Source organism: Notechis scutatus, chromosome 1 (assembly GCF_049901735.1).
Source record: "Notechis scutatus isolate UNSWTSFEM ecotype Mainland chromosome 1, rNotScu1.2, whole genome shotgun sequence".
Taxonomy (NCBI): domain Eukaryota; kingdom Metazoa; phylum Chordata; class Lepidosauria; order Squamata; family Elapidae; genus Notechis; species Notechis scutatus.
In genome coordinates, this window is record NC_142009.1 from 169,209,792 (window position 1) to 169,234,929 (window position 25,138).

Here is a 25,138-nt window from a genome sequence, read left to right on the forward strand (position 1 = left end):
CACCTAAAAGAAATAGGTTTCTTAATATCCAGTTATTTATTCCGTAGGAAAAGAGGGAAAGCTATCCTTTCAGCACCTTCAAACAGCCGCTTTTTTCCTCTTCTGGCAGGTATTATTCAGAAAGTCATACTTTTCAGGAATTTTATTAGATATGTCTTAGAGTCCTAGGAGCCAAGAAAAACTTTCTCCTCTCAATCACTTTCTCCACTTCCTCCTGCGCATTCTTACCCGGCTGCCAGCTTCTTTGTGGCGGCCATTACAGACCGCCGCTGCACCGTCCTGGGAAAAGGGAGTTCTGCCGGCCAGGAGGGAGTCTGCAGCACCCCCAAACCCTTCTCCGGATCCCCCACCTTCAGCTGCCCCTGCAGGGCAGCCTAGCTCCGTACCCGGCTGGGTCGGAGCCCCAAAAACGGCTAGCGCGGCAGGGATCGCGCAGCCGCAAATCCCTGCCGCTCGCGGCCGACAAACCGGAAGTCCCCCAGTTTGGGGTATTTTTGACCAACTCTGTGGTCGATTGGGTACCTCAGTCTACCACCAACCAGAATTAGCACAAAGCGAAAACAACATCCCATGAGAAAACAATAATAACCTGAAATCCCACCTGCAGCAGAGACACCCCAACACGACTGACAAATGTATGCACCTGGAGAACATGAGTCCAGCAAGGAATCACTGAAGAACTGGTTCCAAAAGAGTCGACCACACTTAGGGCCAAGTTCCAGGTTCCACTGGAAAACATGGGAGCAGCAGCAGCTGACCCGACTGACCTGGCTGCCGCTGCTGCTCCAACTTAAATGGGTTGGAGCAAGATCACCACCGCCATGCCTACCTACCTACGTCAGCTAACTACATGCTGATTGGTCAATGCTCTGTCTGGGTGGGGAGGTGTGTTGCATATCCAAATGAGGGAGTGAAGCCATTGAATAAAGGCTTCACTCAGGTCCGCCACCAAGGTGGGAAAAATACGTTGGTTTTATTGCCTAAGCCATCTGACAGCTCCCTGTAAAAGGACGAGCTGTCTGACAGGCTGTTGTTGGGTTATTGCTTCTTGCAATAAAGAGTTTGGAGTTGAAGATCTGCCTCTGTCACTTCAATCACCCACTACTAACACTTATTTTGCAACTTCTTATTCTGAGACTTTCAGTGAGGGGTTCTCCTAAATTATTTCTTACAAACAACTAGCATATGGAACAGAGGGATACACAGCAATCAAGAGAAGGCAGATTACAGATTACACAGCAATCAAGAGAAGGCAGAATGGATGGATTAACAGAATTCTTGGTGTATGCTTACGGGGCTATATTCATGGATCAGCACAACCAGCTTGCAGCTGCTCCTAATTTGCTGTCCAAATTTGAAGATTGAGATTAGTCTACTTTGGATCCCTTGTGTTCATGTGCCTGGTGCTCTTGAAGACTGCCTGTGCTTCCTTCCAGGCCTTTATGTTTCAGAACAGCATTTTGCATCTGATGCAACATAAGGTCGTGGTAACAAAGACCATTAGAACCACAGCTGTGTATGATCCACAAGGTAATGGGAAAAGAGGGAAGCAATTACTCATAGATGAGTAATTATGTTGTCTCTCTGAAAACAGCATGCGGACATATACCTTTGCAAATATGAATGAAGCATAGAAAGTGTGCACTGGAAATCAACTAGAACTAAAAAATAAGGAGGAAAAAAACCTGCCAGATGAATTCTAACCAAGCAGTGAATTCAGACTCCCAGCAACTAAGTCATAAAATTAATAGAAAATTCCCTTATGAGCAGAATAATAAAGTAATAGACAAAAGGCAATGAAGTTTCCTACATGTGATAGATATCAACATAGCTCAAGTCCCTTCTAGAGACTGATTTATGGATCCAAAGAAATAAAGAATTCTTTCAGCTTTGGGTTTGGTGGTCAATTATCTTTTTTAGGCTTGTAGTCTTACTGATTTTTATTTGAACTGGCAAAGAGATTTACTGCAGCCCTAAGAAAACTGAGATCAGGAATAATACCTTTTTCTTTCATTAAAGACACAGAGAAAGCACACACATATATTCAGATGAGCCAGTACATAAGAACAAGTCACACAACACCTCAAATAGCATATTCATAAAGTACAAGAAGATCTTCTAAAGTTCTGTGGCTTTTTGTAGACAACTACATGATTACGTTTGGCTGTACAGCTCAACACTCCAGGAGACTCCCTAAGAATAAGTGTCAAGATCAATTTAAGTCATTAATTAATAAGATCTGCAGTAACTTACATAATAAGTACTTGCCCCTTCAATTTAAAGAAAGAAAATAATGAGGTTGCCTTACAGAGAACCATTTTACCCTCTTAAGAAACATTCTGTGTAATATCATATGCTGGACTCTATGAGATCAGTGTTATCATGAAGTTCACAGATATGATATATCAACACAAATTCTAAATGAGGAATATAATTTACGATTATTACTATCTGGTAGAAATTTGCTCAATCTGTTGAAGGAAGGAAGGAAGGAAGGAAGGAAGGAAGGAAGGAAGGAAGGAAGGAAGGAAGGAAGGAAGGAAGGAAGGAAGGAAGGAAGAGTTCCATGTTGTAGTCCTCCCTTAGCAACAGAGGCTGGCTGGCAATTTGGGCCAGTCTCTCTCTTAGCCTTAGACTAAGAAATCTAAAAGAATCTGCTGTGTTCACAGACTGACAAGTTCTCTCTCTGGTCTGCCGCCTGCGCGGGAGCGCCAACCGCTCCCATTGGCTGATGCCGTTTGACAGCCGGCTATAAAAGGAGCTGTCAAACGGCATCAGCTGTCACCGCCAGCTGACTGCCAGTTAGCCTCGGCAGCCGCGGCGACCCTTTATTTGCTAGAATAAAGCCTGTTAACTTTCGAGCCTGCGTCCGTCTCTATCTTTACCGCCGCTCCACAACACTGGCGACGAAGGCGGGATACGATAAGAGACAACCAGGCAAAGACAACTGAGCACAGTCACTGTCAAAAAGAGCCAGAGCCACCAAGAGCTGAATACGTCACCGCCGCTGACGCTCTCCACGAGCGCGAAGTTCAAACTCCTAGCTGAGGAGTCTGACGCTGCCTGACAGGCACAGCCGCGAGCGCTTTTTTTTAAAGGTGCAAATTTAAAGCTTCCTCAGCTGAGGAAAACAACACTGCCTCTTCAAAGATGGGTACAAACCTGACATTCCCTCCCTTCCAGCCGACGGGCGAGACGTGGGAGTCGTATATGAACCGGTTTGAGTGTTTCCTAAACGCTATCGACCTGACTGAAGCCACTGACCTGAGGAAAAGATCCTATTTTCTGAGTTTCTGTGGGGCTGCAGTTTTTGATACAGCCTCAGCTTTAGTGTCCCCACGCTCTGTGAAAGCTATTCCCTGGGAGGAGTTGCAGGGAATCCTATCTAACCACTACTCCCCCAAACCCTCTCAAATAGCTAGGAGACTAGCTTTTAGAAGGAGAGTTCAGGCTGAAGGAGAGACTGTTAGTCAGTATATGGCAGCCTTAAGATCAGCTGCCATACACTGTGGGTTTAGGGATTACCTGGAAGACATGTTGCTCGACCAAATTGTAGGAGGGGTTAGAGACCTTAAACTACAGAGGCGTTTGCTAGCAAAAAAGGATTTAACCCTAAGCTTAGCCATTGAAGAAGCTCAGGCTGCTGAGCTATCAGAGCTGTCAGCAGCTGAGATTCAGGGAAACCCCATAAAGCAAGGGAACTCTGCCATTCACTTTGATGAGGTATCCCTAGAAGAGGAACCGCTTGATGTAAACCGCCTCAGACTACCAAGCCCCCCCCCACCCCCGAGATGCCAAGGAAAAACACCAACCCAGCAGCCAGACAGCAACCTAATTGTCTGAGCTGTGGGGGAGCACATCCCAGGTCAACCTGCAGATTCAGAAACGCCATCTGCCTAAACTGCCAGAAAAAAGGCCACATAGCTAGAGTTTGCCAGGCTGAAAAAACCTTCTCACAAAGACCTCAAGCTGCTGCCTCCTTCCAAAGGCAAGTTGAAGATTGCTATACCTGTTACCACTCAGACAATACCACCCCTGGGTCTAACAAAATTAGTATTTTTGTCTTTTTAGAAGGTAAACCCTATCGGATGGAGGTGGACACCGGGTCTGCCCTCTGAATCATCTCGTGGGCCACCCTGAAGAAGCTGCTCCCTACACTCTCCAAGAAGAAGCTGCTCAACTGCCACCTGACTCTTCGAGACTATCAGGGAAAGACCATTCCAGTCCTGGGTAAAGGCAAGTTCCTTATTCAATTCCAGAACTTTAGAGGCCACTTGCCTCTGGTGGTTGTAGATGGTGCCCTTCCCAGCTTGCTTGGGCTAGATTGGTTCCCTGCTCTGGGACTTAGTGTAACTGGTATTCACTCTGTGGTGAATACTGAGGTAGACACCCTCTTCAGGGACTATGCTGACGTTTTTAGTAATGAGCTGGGGTGTTATTCTGGTAGCCCTATCTCATTTGATGTAAGCCCACAAGCCACCCCCATTCGTTTAAAACCTCGCAGAGTCCCATTTGCCATTAGCCCTAAATTGGATCTGGAACTAGATAAGCTAATTAAGCAAGGGGTACTAGAACAAGTAGATTTCGCAAAATGGGAGACCCTCATAGTCACCCCCCCTTAAAAAAGATGGCAGCGTGCGAATCTGCGCAGACTATAAAACGTCCCTCAATCGTTTTCTCCAAATTAGTGCATACCCAGTCCCCGTAATTCAACACCTGTTGCACTCTTTTGAGCCAGGTACAATTTTCGCAAAGCTAGATATGTCCCAAGCATATCAGCAGTTCCCAGTAGACAATCACACTGCTGACTTGCAAACAATAGTTACCCACAGGGGCGCTTTTAGGTGTAAGCGTTTACAATTTGGAGTTAGTGTGGCCCCAGGTATCTTCCAGTCCCTGATGGAAAGGATTCTCCAAGGACTCCCAGGGGTAGTCCCATACTTTGATGACATTTTAGTCTCTGCCACCAACAAAACACAATTATTACTTAGGGTTAGGTCAGTTCTTGACCGTTTTAGGCAGCATGGGTTAAAACTAAAAAAAGATAAGTGCACCATTGCCACTAAGCAAGTGGACTTCCTAGGTTATCGAATTGACGCCTCTGGAATTCATCCTATAGAAACAAAAGTTAGGGCCATCCATGAGGCACCTACTCCCTCTAACAAAACGGAACTACAAGCCTTTTTAGGGCTCCTGAATTTCTATGCAGCTTTCCTCCCACACAAGGCTTCTATAGCTAAACCTTTACATAGACTTTTAGATAAAAAAGCCCCCTGGCACTGGGGACAAAGAGAAGCCAATGCTTTCCAAGCAGTCAAATCTCTGCTAACCTCAAATGCAGTTCTAGTCCAGTTTAACCAGCAACTTCCCCTGGTTCTAGCTGCAGACGCTTCCCCCTTTGGCATAGGGGCAGTACTCAGCCATAGGCTGCCTAATGGCTCCGAGGCCCCAATTGCCTTCTTCTCAAGGACATTCTCTGCAGCAGAAAGGAACTATAGTCAAATTGACAAGGAAGCCTTAGCAGCAGTGGCTGCTGTAAAAAAATTCCACGAATTCCTTTATGGTCATTACTTTGAACTTATAACAGACCACAAACCACTTTTAGGCCTTTTAGCAGGAGACAAGCAAACCCCACAGGTACTGTCCCCGCGGATGACCAGATGGACCCTGTTCCTAGCCGCCTACTCATATAAGCTGGTACACCGCCCGGGGAAGAACCTGTGCCATGCAGATGCCCTCAGCAGGTGCCCCCTGCCAACACCAGTGGAAGACCCCGCTCCAATCCACGCCATTTTTGATTGCAACGAACTCAACCTACCAGTCTCAGCCGAGGACATTGCTGCCCACTCCAGAAGGGACAAGGTAATCTCCCAAGTCCTGGACTGGGTGGGGAGGGGGTGGCCTGAAATTCAGTACACCCCTGAATTCATGCCATTTAAGACCCGCAGGCAAGAGTTATCCTCACTACAGGGCTGCTTACTATGGGGGACAAGAGTGGTCATCCCCACCACACTACAAGAGCCAATTTTAAAAGCCCTTCACGAAGGACACCCAGGCATCGTGAGAATGAAGGCTCTGGCCCGCAGCTACGTATGGTGGCCAGGTCTGGATGCCTGGATCTCCAGCTGGGTAAGCACGTGCCAGCCCTGCCAGGCAACTAGATCAGCACCTCCAACAGCTGTACCAACTCAATGGGAGGATGCTGGGGCCCCTTGGTCCTGACTGCATGTTGACCTGGCTGGCCCTGTGCATGGGCGGACCTTCCTGGTCATAGTAGACTCGTTCTCTAAATGGATTGATGTGGCTTTGCTTCCCCCCACAACTACACTGGCTGTCACGCGAGCCCTGACCAGACTGTTCGTCATGCATGGCCTCCCTGACACCTTGATATCAGATAATGGCCCCCAGTTCACCTCTTGTGAGTTCGGGGTCTTTGCAGCCAACCTGGGCATCAGGCATGCCCTCACAGCCCCTTTTCACCCTGCAAGCAATGGGATGGCTGAGAGGGCTGTTAGATCTGTAAAAGAAGCCTTGGCAAGGTTTGGCCAAGCAGACTGGCACTCCAAGCTGTCCACTTACTTACTCAGCCAGCATTCTACTCCATGCACCACCACCAACAAGTCCCCTGCAGAGCTATTGATGGGCAGACGCATCAGGACCACCCTGGACAGGTTGCACCCCCACTATGCCCCTGGCACCCCTTTAGGCTCTGACAGCCATGCCAGGGAATTTACCCTGCAAGACCTGGTTTATGCCAGGAACTATGCAGGGCACCCTCTATGGATGCCAGGGCAAATAGTTTCTATTACAGGACCCAAGTCCTACAGGATCCTGTTGGAGGATGGCCAAGTGTGGCGTCGGCACATAGACCAGCTAAGGAGGCGTTGGGAAAGAACTGCTGTCGACTCCCAGGGACCGCCAGACGCCCCGGTCTACCAGCCGCTAGACGCACCGGTCTACCAGCCGCCTGAAGCCTACTTGCCGGACACCCCAGTCTACCAACCGCCTGCTGAAGCCGACCAGCCGAGGGAACCAGTCTACCCAGCAGCCGCGAACGGTTCCCCGCCTGACGACCCGGTCTACCGGCCGAATCCCGAGCCGTCCCCGCAGCGAGCCAGTCGGAAGGACCTACCTGGTCAGCAGCCGGACACTTGGATGAGGGCTCCTGGAGGCCAGCGAGGATCTCCGGGCGACTCCCTGGGAGCAAGGGACCTTTTGCCTGCTGGCAAGCCCCTTGGTCTACGACAATCTGGCCGCGAGCGAAGACGGCCTACCAGGCTGCAGGACTACGCATGCGCCTGGCCAGGGGAAAGGAGTGCTGTGTTCACAGACTGACAGGTTCTCTCTCTGGTCCGCCGCCTGCGCGGGAGCGCCGACCGCTCCCATTGGCTGATGCCGTTTGACAGCCAGCTATAAAAGGAGCTGTCAAACGGCATCAGCTGTCGCCGCCAGCTGACTGCTAGTTAGCCTCGGCAGCCGCGGCAACCCTTTATTCTCTAGAATAAAGCCTGTTAACTTTCGAGCCTGCGTCCGTCTCTATCTTTACCGCCGCTCCACAACAGAATCTATCTACCAATTGGACCAGCATGATAGATTACAGTTCATAACCTTTAATGAAGAGGTCTTCATCATGCAGTGGATTTATTTAGACTGATAATACAGATAGATTCTGACAGCTTGGTCAAACTGAGAGTTCAGGAATTTGCTACTTGGCAAACCTCATCTGATTACTTCATGCCATGTCTAAGTAGCTGTTCAGCATGTGACTCAGTACAAAATAATTCTCAGGCTTTCAACAAAATACTACACAACTGCAGAGCTGTATGGTTTATAAATTCAGATCTGTTATACAGCCATATATCTTCAATGGTATTAACAGTAACTTACATGAAAAGGAATTGAACAAATTGGTTATTAAAAATATCTGGGGAACCAAGAAATCCAAAGCTAAATAACAGATGCATTAAACCCTTTTCTTTTGTAGTCAAAGATTTACAACAGGAACATAACTTTGAGAGTGATCTTTGAATATGAAAACCCCATAGTGTGTCTGCATCCTCTGATGGAGTAATTTAGAAGCTCTGCAGTGTCATATATGGTCAACAGAGTTGTACAGATTTCATAGCAGAATAAAGCAAACTTACTACAACAGTAGGAGAGACAACATGTGTTAAGACTGAAATGTATGCAAAAGATAGTCTCCCTCCTGCTGGGCAGTATATGTACTGCAAGAGGCAGTCGTGGATCCTGTTACAAAGCTGTCAAGCAATGGAAACCAGATGTTTGCAAGTTCAAAGGAGAGAGGACTAGTCACGAGCTAATATTTGTCAATCTTCAGAAGGGAAAAAATGTTGGCAGGCCCTTGAAACAAGCCAGCTGTTGACCTAATGTTTCAATTTTTCTTCCTACCAAGCAGCTAGAATGCCAAATGCTCTTGGCACAAGTTTCTATAAGAGGTACTTCAGGTCTTATTACTGAAGGGCTCCAGAAACAGATCGCTTAAAGGTCAAACATGCAAGTCATACCATAAGTGGTCATTTACTGCATATTTAAAAAATTTAACAAGACGTTACTAAGGCAACAAAGATAAACAAGTACCACCATAATTCACAGTCCTTGAGGGTTAAAAAAAAATCTACCACCAAGTTGCAAATAAGCATGTTCTTCAAAGAGGTATCCAAAATTGGTTTAATAAAAGCATTCAATTATTGGTTTTATGAAGTGAGGTGTAGTATGGGCAACTGGCAAGATAAATGTGAAGTCCCTAGACTGGTGCTGTCTAGTCTAGCCTCATCTAATCCACCCTTGATCTAGCTTTGGTTTGTCTTTCTTTCAAGTAAAAATCCTAGTCTGAAACTGATGATCAAAGGTTAAGTTTCGTTCTCCAAGCTTGTGGGTTGGTTTCTGAATGATTTATTACCAGGTTAGGTAACCAGGCTAGGTGTAGCCCAAGCTACAGATATTTATTTATTACCTTTATTGTCAGAGTACAACATTTGTACAATGAGATTGGCTGAGCCTCTCTTCGTGCACCCCCCCCCCCAACACAACTCACAGTGAGGATAGAAGTCCCGCCAGTCTATCATACTATGTTGACATGAAGTTATTTTCCATTCAGAAGTCTGACAGCCCACAGGTAAAAACTGTTCTTCAGCCTATTGGTGCGGCTGGCTATGCTTCTATATCCTACCCGATGGTAGAAGAGTGAAGAAGTGCTGACCGGGATGTGAGTCGTCCCTGAGAATTTCCCTCACTCTTCTAAGGCAGCGAGCCCTAGCGATGTCATCTAGTGGTATCAGGGAACAGCCCATGATATTCTCCACTATTGCAAACTGATGATCAACCTAAGGCTTTATATATTGGTTCTGACAGTAGATTGAAAGGCATTCAACTGAGTGCTTCCCAGCAAAAGCATAAATAGCATTAATGGGCATATAATTAGGCTATAGTCTTTCTTCTAGATACCTAACATTTAGATGAAAGACCATTTAATCATATGAACCTCCAATGTGCAGTCTGAAATTATGTTATGCAAGCCATACATTGGCCATCTTGGTAAGTATGGACAGAAGATGTAAGTTTATTGTATCAGCAGACTTCTTCCATTCCAAAAATGTATGTGTGTATTTATTTATTTTTTAAATTTTATTTAATTATTTATTTATTCATTGGCTTTCTTGAGGTAGCATAGATATTTAATGCTGCCTGCTCCCATTTTCTCCCCAATGACAACCATGTAAGATGGGCTGAGATGTTCTGATTCTTGGACAAAGACAAATAATAATAATGGCAGGCAAGATGTCCAAGTTATATATCAATATTTAATGCAAACTTTCAAAAAAATCTTTCTCCAAGAGTAGCATCACCTTGCCTGAACAATTTATACTCATATATGGGTACTCAAGTAGTATCATGCCTCTGACAGAACAGTATGGAAGGACCCACAAGATCTTCCACGTTGAGGCTATAATTTTTAGATTTGTGGTTCAAATATTCCCTGTCAAATAAATAAAAACATTTAACTGTACTGTGACACCTGACAATAGCAAAAAGGGCCAGTTTACCAATTTTAACTTAGAATTGTAGATGTGTTATTATTTTCATATATATCTGATGAAGCATGCCAAAGTATCATTTATTAAAAGGTAGTATTGAAACTAGTAAGGGAACTGCTTCTTTGGAAGTTTGTACAGCCCAAGCCAATCTATATAAACAAGTTTTTTTTTAACAGATACGGTTTCCAAATAGAAATCAAACCTTTTTTACTAGTGACATCTGGAAAGCAGACTGAACGCTAGATGCATCTTAACAAAATAAAAGAGAAAGTATAATTTCCCACCTCTAACAGTCAGCAGTAAAAGGATTTAGTTTTAGTTGGTAGTGGTAGCTTGTGCTCCACTTTTTGTCATTTCAGCTACGCTTGGAAGCTAGAGGGCTAAATCCAGCTGACAGTTTTCATACTTTATGATTACAAATCAAAAGGAAGAATAAGTTTCTTTATAAAATCGTATGTGTAACATTTTGATTCCTTAGATTGACAGATAATTGGACTCTCTCTCAAGAATCCTGAAATATAAGAAATATATGTAACCTTGTGATACAGATATCTCAAGCTGAGTCTCTCTAGTTTTTGAGGTGTTCCTGTTAATTATACTGAACTTCTTCTTAATATATGCTGCTGGGCATATGGACTAACATAAAAAGATATCACAAAACATAGCATCAAATCAGAGCAAGGCAATAATTAAAACAGACATACAGAATCATCAGTTTTGAGAATTACACAAAAGTGCAACTCAATGGCTCACGACGGGTGCAGGCATTAGAATATTATCATCACTGCCACCATTACATACCATTCCTCTTCTCATATACATTCCTTCCCATTCCCCTCCCCATCTTAAGTCCTAATAATATATATGCTCACTCATATAGATTATTCCACACATGCACCCTCTTGCTCCTCTTATTTTATTGGTAGAGATGGGGAAGCTTAAATTGTTGTGTGTATGTTGAGATTCAGAATGCCTGCTCTCCACCACTCAGAAGATTACAAATAAGAATGTCCTGGCACCAAGCAGTTGGAAGAAAGATATAATTGAGAAGGAAAAACTAAGAAAACTTATCTTCTTTTAATCTGCACTCTGAATGCCATTTGGAAAGAATTATTATTTTTTGCTTGAGAAAGGTGCTACAGGGCTATTAACATTGAATTTGTGATCCCCAGCCTAATAAGCTGTGAGGTTAGGCATAAGTTTATAAGGAAAACGGATCTGAACATTCATAGCCAGTGATATACAAAACTTGAAGATTGTTCAGAAAGGGCAGGATACAACAACTTGTTAACCTAATAGGCAGAGAATAAGCAATGAAAAGAATAAATGCTATCAAAGACATTTTCTATTAAGGATTTTCATCCTGAAATCATAAAGCTGAAAGAGAGTCCATAATCATCACAGGAATACATACATTTCTACTCATTCTAAGCAGAGCAAGAATTATTCACCAGGAAGAGTGGGGAAAGGAAAATATTTGTGGTGCAATGTCATCAGTTTGGATTCTTATGTAGAAACTTTTATGCAAACATTCTCAGGACCAAAATGGCTGAAGGATTCATGGCATGAAATAGATTCATACAACTCTTACCAGTCCAGTCACACCCAAGGACTTCTAATCGCATCCCAATCCCTGCTGGAGACCATCTTTCTGGATAAATTCTGATGAATTGTCCAGGAACAGGATCAAATCTTCTAACTTCAGGGGTGTCGTAGTGCATATTCCCTTCAAATATCTTAGAGAAACAGAGTTTAAATAGGACTCTCCTAGGTTTAGAGCCAAATAAATAAATAAATAAATAACAAACAAATAGTACAAGAACTCTTTGGAAGACTGGTTATTCCTTCAAATTTACTTGAACTTTTTATTCTACTAAGCCAGGGCTCTCAAACTGGTGGCCCACAGGTCAGATGCGTCACATCCATACCCACCCCAGCTCTGTGAATGGGAAAAATGTTGCAAAATGTCACATGATGGCAATGTGACACAGTGAGTTTGACACCTGTGTACTAATCAACAATCAGGCCCATTGTAATGAATTGGGACAACCTGAAGAATGTAACTGGTTACACAATGATCATGAAAAGACAAAATAGAGAAATAATGGGGGGGGAAATAATGGCTTATACTCAATCTACTTGAAAAAGGACCTTTTTGTTAGCTTTCAGATAAGGATGTACTGTTCTCTGCATCCAAATTCAAAGAGATATTTCAAAGGACGTATGGTTTAGTAACCTCCTGAAAGAAGTTCCATCTTCCTCTGAGCTCACAAGCCACCTGTGCAATCTATGGAAAATATGTGTTTGAATTAAGAAAGTACCACAAGGTGCTTCGGATTGTGCATGGCTATTAGCATCTCCTTATACCACAAGCAGATTTTTCTGGCTACTGTCTGAGCTCAGAAAGCACCAACATAAGTATATACCACTTCAGGGCACCTTTCAGTTTGAATTCAATGTGTAGCACATTTCTATTTTTGTATTATTAATAGCTTTTCATCAATTGTGACATATTAGACCAAACCACAGAAACTTGTAATATTTAAGAATGCAAGCTGTCAGTATCATCTTGTCAGCAGATTGCTTTTTATTGAGGAGGAGCAATACTGAAGCTGCTTTTTCAAGAATAAATGACAATACATTCATTGAATGTTACCTCTATTTGAGAAGGTAAAAGGAAAAATACCCAACCAAGAAATACATCTTATACCAAAGTTGGCCAAGATTATCAGAAAACATTTTCTATCTTAAATGTACCAATGGTTGAATTATCTAAGGAAATTCTACAGCAAGGGAGAAAGATAATCAGGCTTTTTCACCTTTGGTACAAGCTAAGGCAGTTGTTTTCAAATACATTTGATCTGTAAAGTAACTGAGAGACAGGATATGGTGCTTCAGTTTCAAAATTACTCTCCCTTCCCTCTGTCTCCATCTAACTCCTTCTTCTGCTAGCCAGAGTCTGTGGCCAACTGAAAAGTTCCATGCCTGAGAGCAGGATGCTGCTGCCAAGTGGGATGCAGTCCATCTGACAAACCACACAGCGTGCTTTGGCACAGGACATGCCTCCTCTTAGCTAGATGTTGATACCAGATATACTGACTCAAATCTGGTACAACTCTACTAACTTCTTGTGTAAACACTACTGACTTCTGACTTGGCTGTTAATGGTCTTCTTTTCCTTATCCACCTCACACATTTTTCCATCAAGACACCTATGATACCATTTGTACTAATTCAAGGAATTAGCTAACAGAAACTTAGACTGTGTTTGTCTATGATTTAGTGCTTTGGGCCTCCTGAACTAAGGTTTTAACAGTGGTGCAAAAGTTTAAGGATCTCTTAAATCCTTAGCAAGTAAGAATGTCACTGGAAAAATTAAGCAGAAGCTTCAATAATAACAACCCAAATATGGGCTCTAAAACTATTTTTATCACAAATTGCCTATACGCTATACCCTCACCTTCCTCTGAATCATATGAAGAACAATAGCCTACTTTTCACTGAGGAGATAAAACAGAGACAAGGCAGGACACAGTGAACCAGGGCTGTACCAACATTCTTTGCAGAAATGGTGACATTGGTGGGGGAGAAGTAATCAAGACTAGGCCATCCTCTCGCTAAAACTGTAAAGCAAAAAGCAAAGGTTTCCCTGTCCAGTCGTGTCCGACTCTAGGGGGCGATGCTCATCTCAGTTTCTTCCCTGTATTGATTCATTTTTAAAAAAGCATGCACAACTGCCATCATTTCTAACTGGATACTACTTGTCTATCCAAGCCACTAAGACACCATGATTTCACTTCCTACAATAGCACGATAAAATTATTGGTAAGGTGTAGGGAATGCTGATATGGATGTAATCTCAACCCTACATTTTCCATTTTCCCAGTCAAGCAGAAAAAGACTTGTGGGCCAGGAAAAAAAAGGGGGGGGGAAGGCACCTCCCGCACCCACTGAGATACTGGGTTGAAAGACAAGTTTGTTTGTTTGTTTTACCCAGCACCTTTGTTGCACAGATCTGCCCAAAAAACAAACCCTGGAGCAGCAGTAAAACCCTATTTCAAGACTGGTGATTACGCAGCTTCATGCACTTTTTGGAAAGTGCATGAAGAAGAGCCCAGGGAAGCAGAGGAGACTGTCTTGTATAGACATTGTGATTTCTAATCTCGCAACAGAGCATTCCCCAACATCTGCTGCTCTGCTCACTGGTACTTATTTCTAACATCTGTTTTTCTATGTACAGTAAGTGGTCAATAGTTGCTGTTGAGCGTTTAAAGACATATTCAGCAGCACATGCAATCTGAAATGAAAAGGCCCATGTGTAAATTTGCTATATGATGGAAAAGAGAAAGAAGTGAAAAATAGATGACGCTTTCCAGCTTCTAAGTGGTCCAGCTTTTCCACTACAAGAAGATGATCCTATTGCTAAATAGGAAGAAAGAAAGGGAGGAAAGAGGGAGGAGGAAATACATTCATAGATAAGACCCCTCCTCTTTCCCACATCCTTTTGAAACATACATTCATGTTAAATGGTTTTATGCTACTTCAATCATTTCAACTTTAAGCAGCTCATTGAGAACTATTGCATAACCACTAAGAATGTTTTTATACTGAGATAAGTGTGAAACATATGACTTTGCAGGTAGGATTGTGGTTTGGACAAGGACCAGAGGTGGTATTCAGCAGGTTCTGACCAGTTCTGGAGAACCGATAGCAGAAATTTTGAGTAGTTCAGAGAACCGGCAAACATCAACTCTGACTGGCGATTTTACAATAGCCTTCCCTTGCCACACCCACCAAGCCACACCCACAGAACAGGTAGTAAAAAAATTTGAATCCCACCACTGACAAGGACCCTTCAAAGTGGATAGACCCCTTCACGTCTCCTGAAGCAAAGGCTCCCACAGCCATAATAACCAGTTTGGCAGTTCAATTCTCACTGGCTCAAGGTTGACTCAGCCTTTCATCCTTCTGAGATTGGTAAACTGAGGAGTCAGATTGTTGGGGGCAATAGGCTGATTCTGTAAACTGCTTAGAGAAGACTATAAAGCACTGTGAAGTGGTATATAAGTCTAAGTGCTATTGCTATAATAAATTTCACCAGAAAGGAAGAAGAAATAAAAGGAAAAAAGTACCAGTGCCCATCAGCAGTGCCCTATTACACTCCAACAAAGAGGTCTTACCTTTGGCTGCATGGTCCGGGGATCTTGTATTGAATGCCAGTCTTTCCCATCCATGCTGTAGGCCACTTTAAACTTCTTCACAAAGGCTCGGGCCTCCGCCACATTAATGCTGTCCCCACCTCGGGCCCCTTGGATAATCACTCCTTTCACATTCTTTGGGAGGCCCAGGTCTACCTGCAGCCACTCCTCACTAGGCTGGGCTTGAGGGATGCGTGGGAACCATCCTGAGCGGCTGCTGACTAGGCGTGCCACACTAGGAACCCAGTGATATTCTCTGGTAGAAGAAGCTGAGATCTGAGAGTCTGGGATAAGTCCTGAAAGCATCCCCAACATACTGGAACAGGGTGAATCTGTATGAAAAGGAGCAGCAGTGAGCATAGAAATGGGTATTAAGCAAAATCAGGTGGGGGATAAAAATTCTGCAATGATATAGGAAGAATAATGTCTCATTGCAATCAACTGAAGTTGATTGCAAAATATTTAAGCCAGCTTTGCTTTGCTTTATAATGGCTTTCATAGGTACCAATAATGATATTACCTAATGAAACGTCTGTAATGAAACAAACAAGCTCAGAGAGTAATAAGGACTCCAGCTTTCATCGGTTACAGATGACCCTCCATGGTGGCTTAAAATACACCCTACCCCAAAATTCTTAATCCAAACTGGTCTCTGCTTCCAGCTAAACTTCCATCCAGTAATAGCATTCTGGTTGCTGTTCCAGATCTTTTTTTTAAAAAAGTATCAATTAAATCCAATCAAATGAGAGATAATGTCAGGATTCCGGCAGTTACTCTGATTAAATCATGAGCCTTGAGCCACACTCCCAAAACTAAAAAAGATTTATTTGAAGCACACACACATTTTGTATACATGTTTTATAGTTGACAGATAAACCACAACTGGAGACCTTCATGTAAAAACAATTCATATGATGGCTAGGCTCAATGTTCTTTTTTTACATGTAAATTTACTTGTGGCATGTGAAGCCACAACTAATTGGGGTGGGGGGGGGGAGACGGCAGAAACAAAAGTAATTACTACTGTATATAAGCATCCCAGTGAGACTGCAACATTACTTATGTCCCAGAATTTCCAGATTTCAAAATGTCAGTTGAGCTAAGACATCATTTGAAATCTCTTTGCTGTGTACAAAAAGAATCACAAGTGGTTCAACATTCCCAAATCAGGTAAAAATTATAGGGTGAAGGGTCATTAAATCCCTGATCATTTCATGGTTGCAGCCTCAAGTGATTATTTGCATAGGCCAATTACTTCTCCTTCTCCTCCAACATTTGTACTGGACAATCATGTTGTGCAAAACTCAATATCAACTCTGGGCATTTTCCAAACCTCACTTAATGTCATTCTTCCAAGAAAAAGATTAGGAAATGCAGAGCCACTGATGAAGCAAATATTTAAGTACTGGGCCGCAAAAAGCACAAGTATCAATTAGCAGCATTGCCTAGTTAGACTGTATGACTGCATGTCTTCCTGGAAAGCCCCAGTGATGCAGTAAAGCCTTGACACTATTCTCCTGGTACAAAGACCAAAGGGATACAAAACAGCATCAGAGAATGTGAACACAAATTTTGTGTTCCCCCAAATAGTAGCTTTTGAACCAATTAGGGCAGGGGTGTCAAACTCATGTCATCATGGTGGCATCACATGACATATCAGGACTCCCCCCCCCTTTGCTAAACCAGGTGTGGGCATGGCCAGCACATGACACATCCGGCCCACAGGGCAAGGAGTTTGACAGCCCTGAATTAGGGTGATTGTGGGCTACTTGGTAAGGAGGTAAAACTTAGTGCCTGATGGGGCTAAGATCTTTGTTCAAACAGAACCTTTGTAACGTGAGCTGTTTAAGAAGACCATAAACCCAGTATGCATATCCTTGAACTGTATTGCTGGGCTGATTCAGACACAAACTTGTGTACCACCCTAATAAATCTTCACATTAGAAAAAAAATACAAGTTGCAGCCACTGGAATCAGGATTTTCCCATAGAATATAAAGCTTTGATGTAGCAATTTGCACTAGGACCACAGAAGATAAAGAAAGCTTTAATAACTCTCATCCTGATTACCATATGAAATATCATTTCCTTTCTCAGCAGCTGCATTTGCATTTTTTAAAGTATGCAGATTGAAGAAGAATGCATTTCAGGATAATTTAAGGAGACAAATGCATTTTTAGAGTTTCTAAAAGCATGCACAGCTTTTAGAAGCTCTAAAAATGCAGGAAATCTTTGAGGAAAAAAGAGATTTGTAAATTGGCTCCCATTATGATCCTTTTGGTAAGTCTTTCATGCCATACTAGTCAAGTTTCATGAAAAACCTCCATACAGAGGCAAGGTCTCAGTACAAATAGTCCTTGACTTACAACCAGTGACCATTCAAAGTTATGGTGGACTTCCCTAGGTACTACTTATGACCCAAATTCATTCTGATGGCTTCCCCCTCCCCCCTGGTCATGTGATTGAAATTTACAACTTTTTTTTGCCAGAAACTGATATTTACTTCTGGTTTCAGGCAACAGATGCTCATTGCAGATAATAGATTTGCTTAATGTATTAGGGTTCCAAGTAATAGATCAAAAGGTCATACATTTGGGTATGGTCACCTTCTTAGCAACCAGAATAACTTACAACTGTCATTCTGGCATCAATTATGGTCAAAGGACCACCTGTAAAAGAAATGTAGTTGGTGGACTAGGGTGGTTTGGTTTGTGGGGTTTTGGGGCTAAGTGATACCTGTCCCCTTCCCAAAACTATAATTCTACAGCATCATGAAATAATCTGAAATGCCCATCTCAGAACATTCCCCATTTCTCTGCACAGGAAGCTGTGACACCAACAGCAACTAGTTTAGTTTGTAGGGTTGAGCAAAGGCAGAAAATGGTGAATCTTTCTTAGTGACGGAAAAGAATAGACACCTGTAATTCGGCAGCCATATAGCTCCAGTCGAAGAGCAATTCCACTATGCCAAACCTGGGGACGGATCCGCACAAACCGAGTCAGCACTGGAGCATGGATTTTGTTCAGAACCACTTCAGAAGCATCGGTGTTTGCCTGAAACACCTGAAAAAGAAACATTCTCAACATTATACGTGAAGTTGAGCAAAATAGAAAGGAAAAGGTAGGAAATATAAGCAATTGATTATGTAATAATACAAAATAGTAGAATAATTACTTCTCCATTTGAATTCTTTGCCTTGGCTAAGAATAGTTTTTAGCTCTGCACCATCTTTAGAAAAAGCTTTTTTCCTCCTGTGCAATTGGCAGTGCTAAACTGGATGGATGAAACTCCATTCAGTCCTACTGTATCGCAACAACAACTTAAAAATACAATTCCAGACAAATCAATTAAATAAGAACTACTTCTGGTTTTGAACAGACAAATCTGAAGCACCTTGGCTTAATTCCCAGAAGTGCAAGATGTTCAAAACCCTCCTAAAATCTAGATCTCATTTGCCTAAAATAGAGCATGCAAACAAAAATAATTGAACTACAGATTTTACCCGTTCATATTTGTGTTTCAATATTTACAAAGTGGGTGTAAGCAGTAATGATTATTGTCTCCAGTAAATTTTGGCAATGCAGATTCAAATCAGCAAATTAATAACTGAAGACTGTTGTTGGGTGTATGATGCTTTGGTTTCTCCCATGGAATTATAATCCCTCCAAGAAAAGATGCCAGTCACTTCTATGTCCATGTGCAGACAAATAAAATCATTTTTAATAAGATTTGATGCAATGTATGTTGCAGAATTATTCGAACAAGCTCATGTCTTACCAGATGGTCATAATCCTTAATTACCATATGAACCATTTATTCCCTTTTTCTTCTATTTTTTAATAGCTCGGGAAAGTAGCAGCAATTTTTGCTTTATCCTTTGTTTAATACAAAGACCAAAAAAAAAAAAAAATTATACAAGGAATTGTCCCCATATTTTCTTTTATTACTTCAATTTATATGTTGCTTCATTTCCAAAGAGTCCAGCAATTTACAATTAACAGCATACCATTAAAACACAGAAAATTGATAGAATAACCATAAGAGCAAGAAGGCCCTGATGTGCCATCATTTGGAGAGCAACATTCCTAAATAGCTGTCTATCAAGCCATATTCAGGAAGGGCCAGTTCAAATCTCTGGAGGCAGGCTGTTCCAGAGGTGAGGCGAGAGAACGTCACTGAGGCGGCTGATGCATGGGGCCCTACATGTAGAACCCCTAAACAGGTGAGTTCTAATAGATCTCACCAGATAAGAGACCTTTTATTGCTGGTGCTGGTGGCGTTTGTACTACGATCTCTGCATTTCAAACAATGAACTTTTCACATAATGTTCTCTTATGCTTTTCTTTTTTGATACAGAAATCACTAAATTTGTATGTACCTTCCAATATATCCCTTTGATGTGACTTAAGGAGACTGCAATCTAACGAGCACTGACTGTAAAGTAAAAGTTAAACAATTTAGAGATTAAGAATCCTGGGATTTCAGGCAAGGCATTGTTTGGAGATCCTATGACATTTCTCTCAGATTCCAGGGAACTAGGATTAAAGAAACAATGCAGATGTTTCCTCTGTTTGAAACAATTTAGTCAACTTGGGGCCAAAATAGTTTGCCAGAACCAATGTATCATGAGCGCTGTGGCCGCTGTATGAACCTGTGCTCTCCATGAAAGCAGGGGAGAGCCATTCTTCTTCTACACAGAGCGTGAGAAGAAAAGTATTGTTGCAAAGCCTTCTACACCCAGTGTAGAACTAATGCCTCTAATCATATACAAGGGCCTCCTTTTGTCACTCAAGAGCACATGTCCAGGCAAGCACATCAGCAGAAAGAAGAGTGGCAAAGGTGATGATGGCGGCATTCTGTCCAACCATCAGGTCAGGCAGCTTGTGACAGCTGGAGAGGGGGACACTCAGTGTTACTGAGAACACTCCCTGTTAGCTTCATGCTAAAGTCAGAGCAAGCAGGCAAGGTAATTACAGTAGCATAATTAGTACTTTCTTGCCCTCAGGGTAGCAAAATAGTGACACTGTAGCAAAGAATATATGCTTGTAAATCTGTGCTGATAACTGAGGTTTAGAGTAGAACAGAAATGCTAAACCAAAAGATATATTGTGGATCACACTGGCAGCATGATTGATGTGTTTTTAATATGTGATTTTATCCCAACAGACCACCCTTTTCCCCTATCTTTCCCCTACTCAGCAGTCATCAGATATCCTTTTCCGCAGGAAATCTGGAAGTATCGGTGTCTGCCGTGAGTGGCTTTCACCTCTGCCAATATCCATATGTATGTGCACGCAGATGTATTTTGCTGTGAAGCATTCCACATTGAGTCAACCCACATAAGATGACATGTAGCATGTCATCTAAGAATCCAAGACAAGGGAGACCCATTAGCCTCATTCCTGTCCTTATTCCTTGTTCTCTTCTCATCCTTCTTCAACATTTTGCAACTTCGGCCTCAGCCCCTTCTTTCTACAAAGTCATTTCTCTGAAATGGATTTAATTCCTCACCTTTTAGTCACCTTTTCTTCTGACTTATTTCATATGGTGAATTGTCTTTTCTCTGTCTTGTTTCCTTAGTTTTCACACTAATTTTGATTCAAGCCTCCTTTGTAGTGTGAAAGTTATAGTGGGGTTATTCTTATTTGAAGTGGTGTCATATGCCAATCATTTTAGCAACTTGCATTTTCTCATTTACACTGGTGAAATAGGATCAGGAAGAATTTTGTGATGGCATCATCTTTTTCATTCCTTTCTGTACAGCTGATAAATAATCCAAACACTATTTTTTTCAAAGGAAAGTGTTAACAACCTTCCTTCTCATCACAACTTTACGCTAAATTCATTCATTAGACATCAGCCAGGTGCTTAATTCCAAACAGATGTGTAAAGCTTGAAGATTCCTCCAGAAACAGCAGGATTTAGGTATGTGTAACTGGCAACAAAAATCAAACCAAATGTTCCTAGCCCGATTACGCTATTTCAAAGACCATGGAATATCTATTGTTACCTAGGGCTCCAGTCTCTTCGGAAAAAGAGCATTTTCCTTGCTACTGTACTGAATGTAAGATCCAAATTGAATTACTTTCTGTATTTCTTTCAAGTAAAAGTATTATCTCTTAAATCCTATATAGTGTCCATATCTGTGTTGTTCCTCCTGGTGCCTTTGCCATCAATTATTGCTGCTAAAGATCCCCAAGACAATGTCTTAATCACATTCTTTACTCCCCCACCCCACCCAAGCTGAAGACACAAATCTCCTCACACATCACTGTCCTTGATGCAGTCAGCTCAATTAAGGGCACTTTTAGGCAGAAGGTTTCCCTTAAGTGTTAGAAATTACAGATTCAAACTTCCTGATACCTGCTCTCCATGTTTTAAAAGACCTGTGTCTAGTCTTATGGTTACTAATCCAATCTGCTCACAAGGGACTTGGCATCAGAGTTGATAGCAAAGTCCAAAACTATGATCAAAGGACAAACTTTCTCTTTGGATAAGAATAAACATGAAAAACCCGGGTCCATGTTACCTGTATTTGTGGAGCAAAACAGAAGAATGTGAGCAACTGCTGATTTTTAGCTTTTTAGAATCTGGTTTAATCAGGCAACCTCCTCCTTTTCCTCCCCTCCATGCCCCCCTTCTCTTATGATTGCATACTGTATGTGTTGGCAGTTTTCCTATTGTATTTGTTAGCAGTTTTTTCTGGCCCCATGTGGTGGGGGGGAAGAGAGGGGTGGGTGGGGTGGGAGAAAGAGACAGAAATATTTCCCTGCAAATGCCTCTGATGGTAAAATGCCTACAGCCCAATATAATCTTCCAGGGGTCTTACAGCTAAAACATGGATGGGAGCACACATATCTATTTTGTGATATATTCTTTTAAGAAGTATTTTTCTTCTTTGGGGTGGAGGGGGGGGGGGTAAGGGGAATGAGAATCACAGTCACTTTAGGAGGCAGGAAGTGGCTCCTTTCAAAATGTGGATTCAAATGTCTTTAAGAGTAATGTGATGTTTCTTTCCGGAACATTGTACATAAAGTGAAATGTTTAAATTGGCTTTTGAAAAAAAGACAACTTTGTTATCTGGTACATTAAATCCTTTTTTCAAAAAAATCTGTCACAGATTAATGAGGAGATAGGTGGAATATAGATGAAAGCCCCTTCAATAAATAGATTGAAACTTCCTCCCCAAATGCAGCCACAGGCAGGTAAAAATAATCTAGAAATGATATGAGTCAATGCTATTGAGGTGTTTCCCCATCAATTCCTCTCTAGCTCACCTTTTTAAAATCACATAAATTTGAATAATCAGATGCCACACTGATCAACATAAATTAGTGTGCCAATCAATATGAGAACTGAAGGCTTCCCTATAAATTATTTGTTATGAACAACCACAGGTTGCCTGTCAAATTGTAATTCAGAAGCAAATTCATAGTCATCCTCCCCTAGTCCTGGCAGCCATCTTTTCTCCAAGAATGTGATTTATAGAAGTGGCACAGAAGAAATGAGGCAGCCGAGCCTAGGGTGGTCTCCTTTTACACCACACCGAGCAATCTGAAAATGAGACATGAATGGCCAGATTGTATATGCGGCAATATTGTCACCTCCAGACTTTTTCATCTTCAGTCTGATATGAAATATGAATGGCTATCATCCAACTCTGCTTGGTTGGAATGAGCCTTTCTGAAGGAGAATACATGAATAACCACAAAATGTCATCACCTACATTGGGCTGCTAAATCTGATCATCACAGTCTTGATGTTCAAAGTATAAAATATTAGGATTAGCTTCAGTTTTCTATATACCAGTTGCAAAAATGCAAATAAACTGAAGAAATCAAGCTGTGGTTCCTCCTTTTGAAATCCTTGCACTTGATCTATTGCAGAGAATATTCTGCACCAGACTTTCATTTTTATTGGAACTAAATACAAACAGCAAGTTTTTAAAGTCATAAGTAGCACAAAGCAAGATATGCTTTAAAGGAAAAGAAGCAACATTAAAAGCTTTTAAGAAATGGCTTTCTTATTTTGTCACTGCACAAAAGCACAGAATACTTGAACCTCATATTCTTGACAGATATGAAATATTTCATGTCAACAATTCTTTACTTATTTAGCTAATGCAAAGTTAATTTAAATGGGCTCTCACTATATGCCAATACAGATGGTAATTTGCATTGGCATATAGTAATTTTAACACCCATACTCTAGTCTACCAGATTTTCTGTGGCAGATCAATCTTGTATATACTAAGGCATAAAGTGTAAAAGTAAATGAAAGAAATTGATAAAACAGGACTATTCAGCTATGACCTATTAAGGTAAGCCTAACTCACTAGCTATGTACTGTGATATGGCAGATCTTTTACTAAGTCCTCTCACTGTAGCTTAAACAGTCTTCAAAAATAGCCATTAATAAGCTGTTTTTAATTAAAATGGTGCACAAAATGCTTTTGTGAAACCACAGACATATGAATTTCTGTCTTTCCTCTCAGGCAGATTACAATCGAGAAAAATAAAAAAAAAGGAAAGGGAGGCCACACAGAAGAATGCCTTAAGGATTGCAGGTTAGGTTTAGGATAACTGAAAAGAATCCAGCCCAGATCTTTCTTTTCTTTGAATTGCAACTGCACCAGAGATGCACATGCTGCTTAACTTACTTCACACATAATCTTTTCCGCTAATTCAGATTACCTGATGTGTCCGGATGCACAAAGATATCTATAATCAAGAAATGCTGATTTGCATTGCTAATTTGCTTAGAGACACCACAAGAGTGTGGAAAACAATATGACTGGATGTTTTTCTTTCCCTTTTATGCCCTCTGAGCCCCCACATGCTTCCAATTGTCCTCAACTCTAAATCAAATTCATGCTTCTCTTGGTGTTAAAGTGTTCCCTTGTCATTTCATTTTTAAAAGCTGCATTAGTTCCAGTGAACGTAGAAACCCTGCCAGTTACAGTATCAGAAGTAAAGTGGGTGGGGGAGGAACTTTTACCTTATTTATTTTTAGTGCTGGTTTTGTTGTCAAGAATTTGTAAGGGCATGAAAAAGAAACAGTGATTTGTTTCTTTAGAAGGGATGATGGCTTGAAAAGACACTTCTCTGCATATATGTGTGTCTGTATTTGCCTTCTTGGACTCTTAGATTTAGGGCAGGATTATATTACCCTATGGAATCAGAAAACATTAAGAGGATTAGAAGTTCAGGACTTTTTGAAGGCAAAAAGAAGGAAAAGCTGTGAGATTATCTTTTGACAGAGAGAGAGGGAGGGAGAGAGAGAATTGCAAATAAGAAGCAGAAAAATTTCAGGCACACGCCATCATTCAGTATGAAAGACAATGAAACACTAATCTAAACTTCAGGATTAATTACTATATTACATTAGCCTTCCCAACCTATTACCTTCAAGAGGGGTTAGATTACATCTCCCAGAGTTTACTACTAACATTGCCAGTGAGAATGCCAGAAACCTTCCTCCAAATATACTGTTGGAGAAGTCTGGCTGCTGATTATACTTACATCAACTCAGCAATTCATGCAACTAATTGACTTACTGTATATACTCGAGTATAAGCCTAGTTTTTCAGCCCAATTTTTGTGCTGAAAAAATCCCCCTCGGCTTATACTCGAGTCAGATTCCCCTCTGAAAAAAAAAATGGTGTGGAGTCACGGCCTCCGGCGGCAGCGACTCCCAACAGCCCCAGCCGGGAAGGGAAAGGCAAAAAGCGCTTTGCCTTTCCCTTCCCGAGGCGGCGGGACTGGGCCCGCGCCAGCGGTAGTGACTCCTGACTCAGGGGGCCTCCGAGGGAGGGGAAGGGAGTGACTCCTGCCTCCCGCTGTCATCATCATCTTCTTCTTTTGGGTTAGTGAATCAATTAAACCT

The 25,138-nt window shown here is 41.9% G+C and overlaps 1 protein-coding gene across 5 annotated transcripts in view; it reads right to left on the minus strand.

The window, feature by feature from the left end:
- Positions 1-25,138, minus strand: part of NRP2 (neuropilin 2) — a 251,186-nt gene that overhangs the window by 102,910 nt on the left and 123,138 nt on the right. For all 5 annotated transcript variants that reach the window (XM_087949492.1, XM_026673205.2, XM_087949493.1 and 2 more), the window contains exons 8-10: positions 18,171-18,315; positions 15,236-15,585; positions 11,647-11,791 (exon numbers count right to left, since the gene is read on the minus strand). In XM_087949492.1, the coding sequence (XP_087805618.1) occupies positions 11,647-11,791; positions 15,236-15,585; positions 18,171-18,315 (640 nt within the window). The remainder of the gene's footprint in view (positions 1-11,646; positions 11,792-15,235; positions 15,586-18,170; positions 18,316-25,138) is intronic.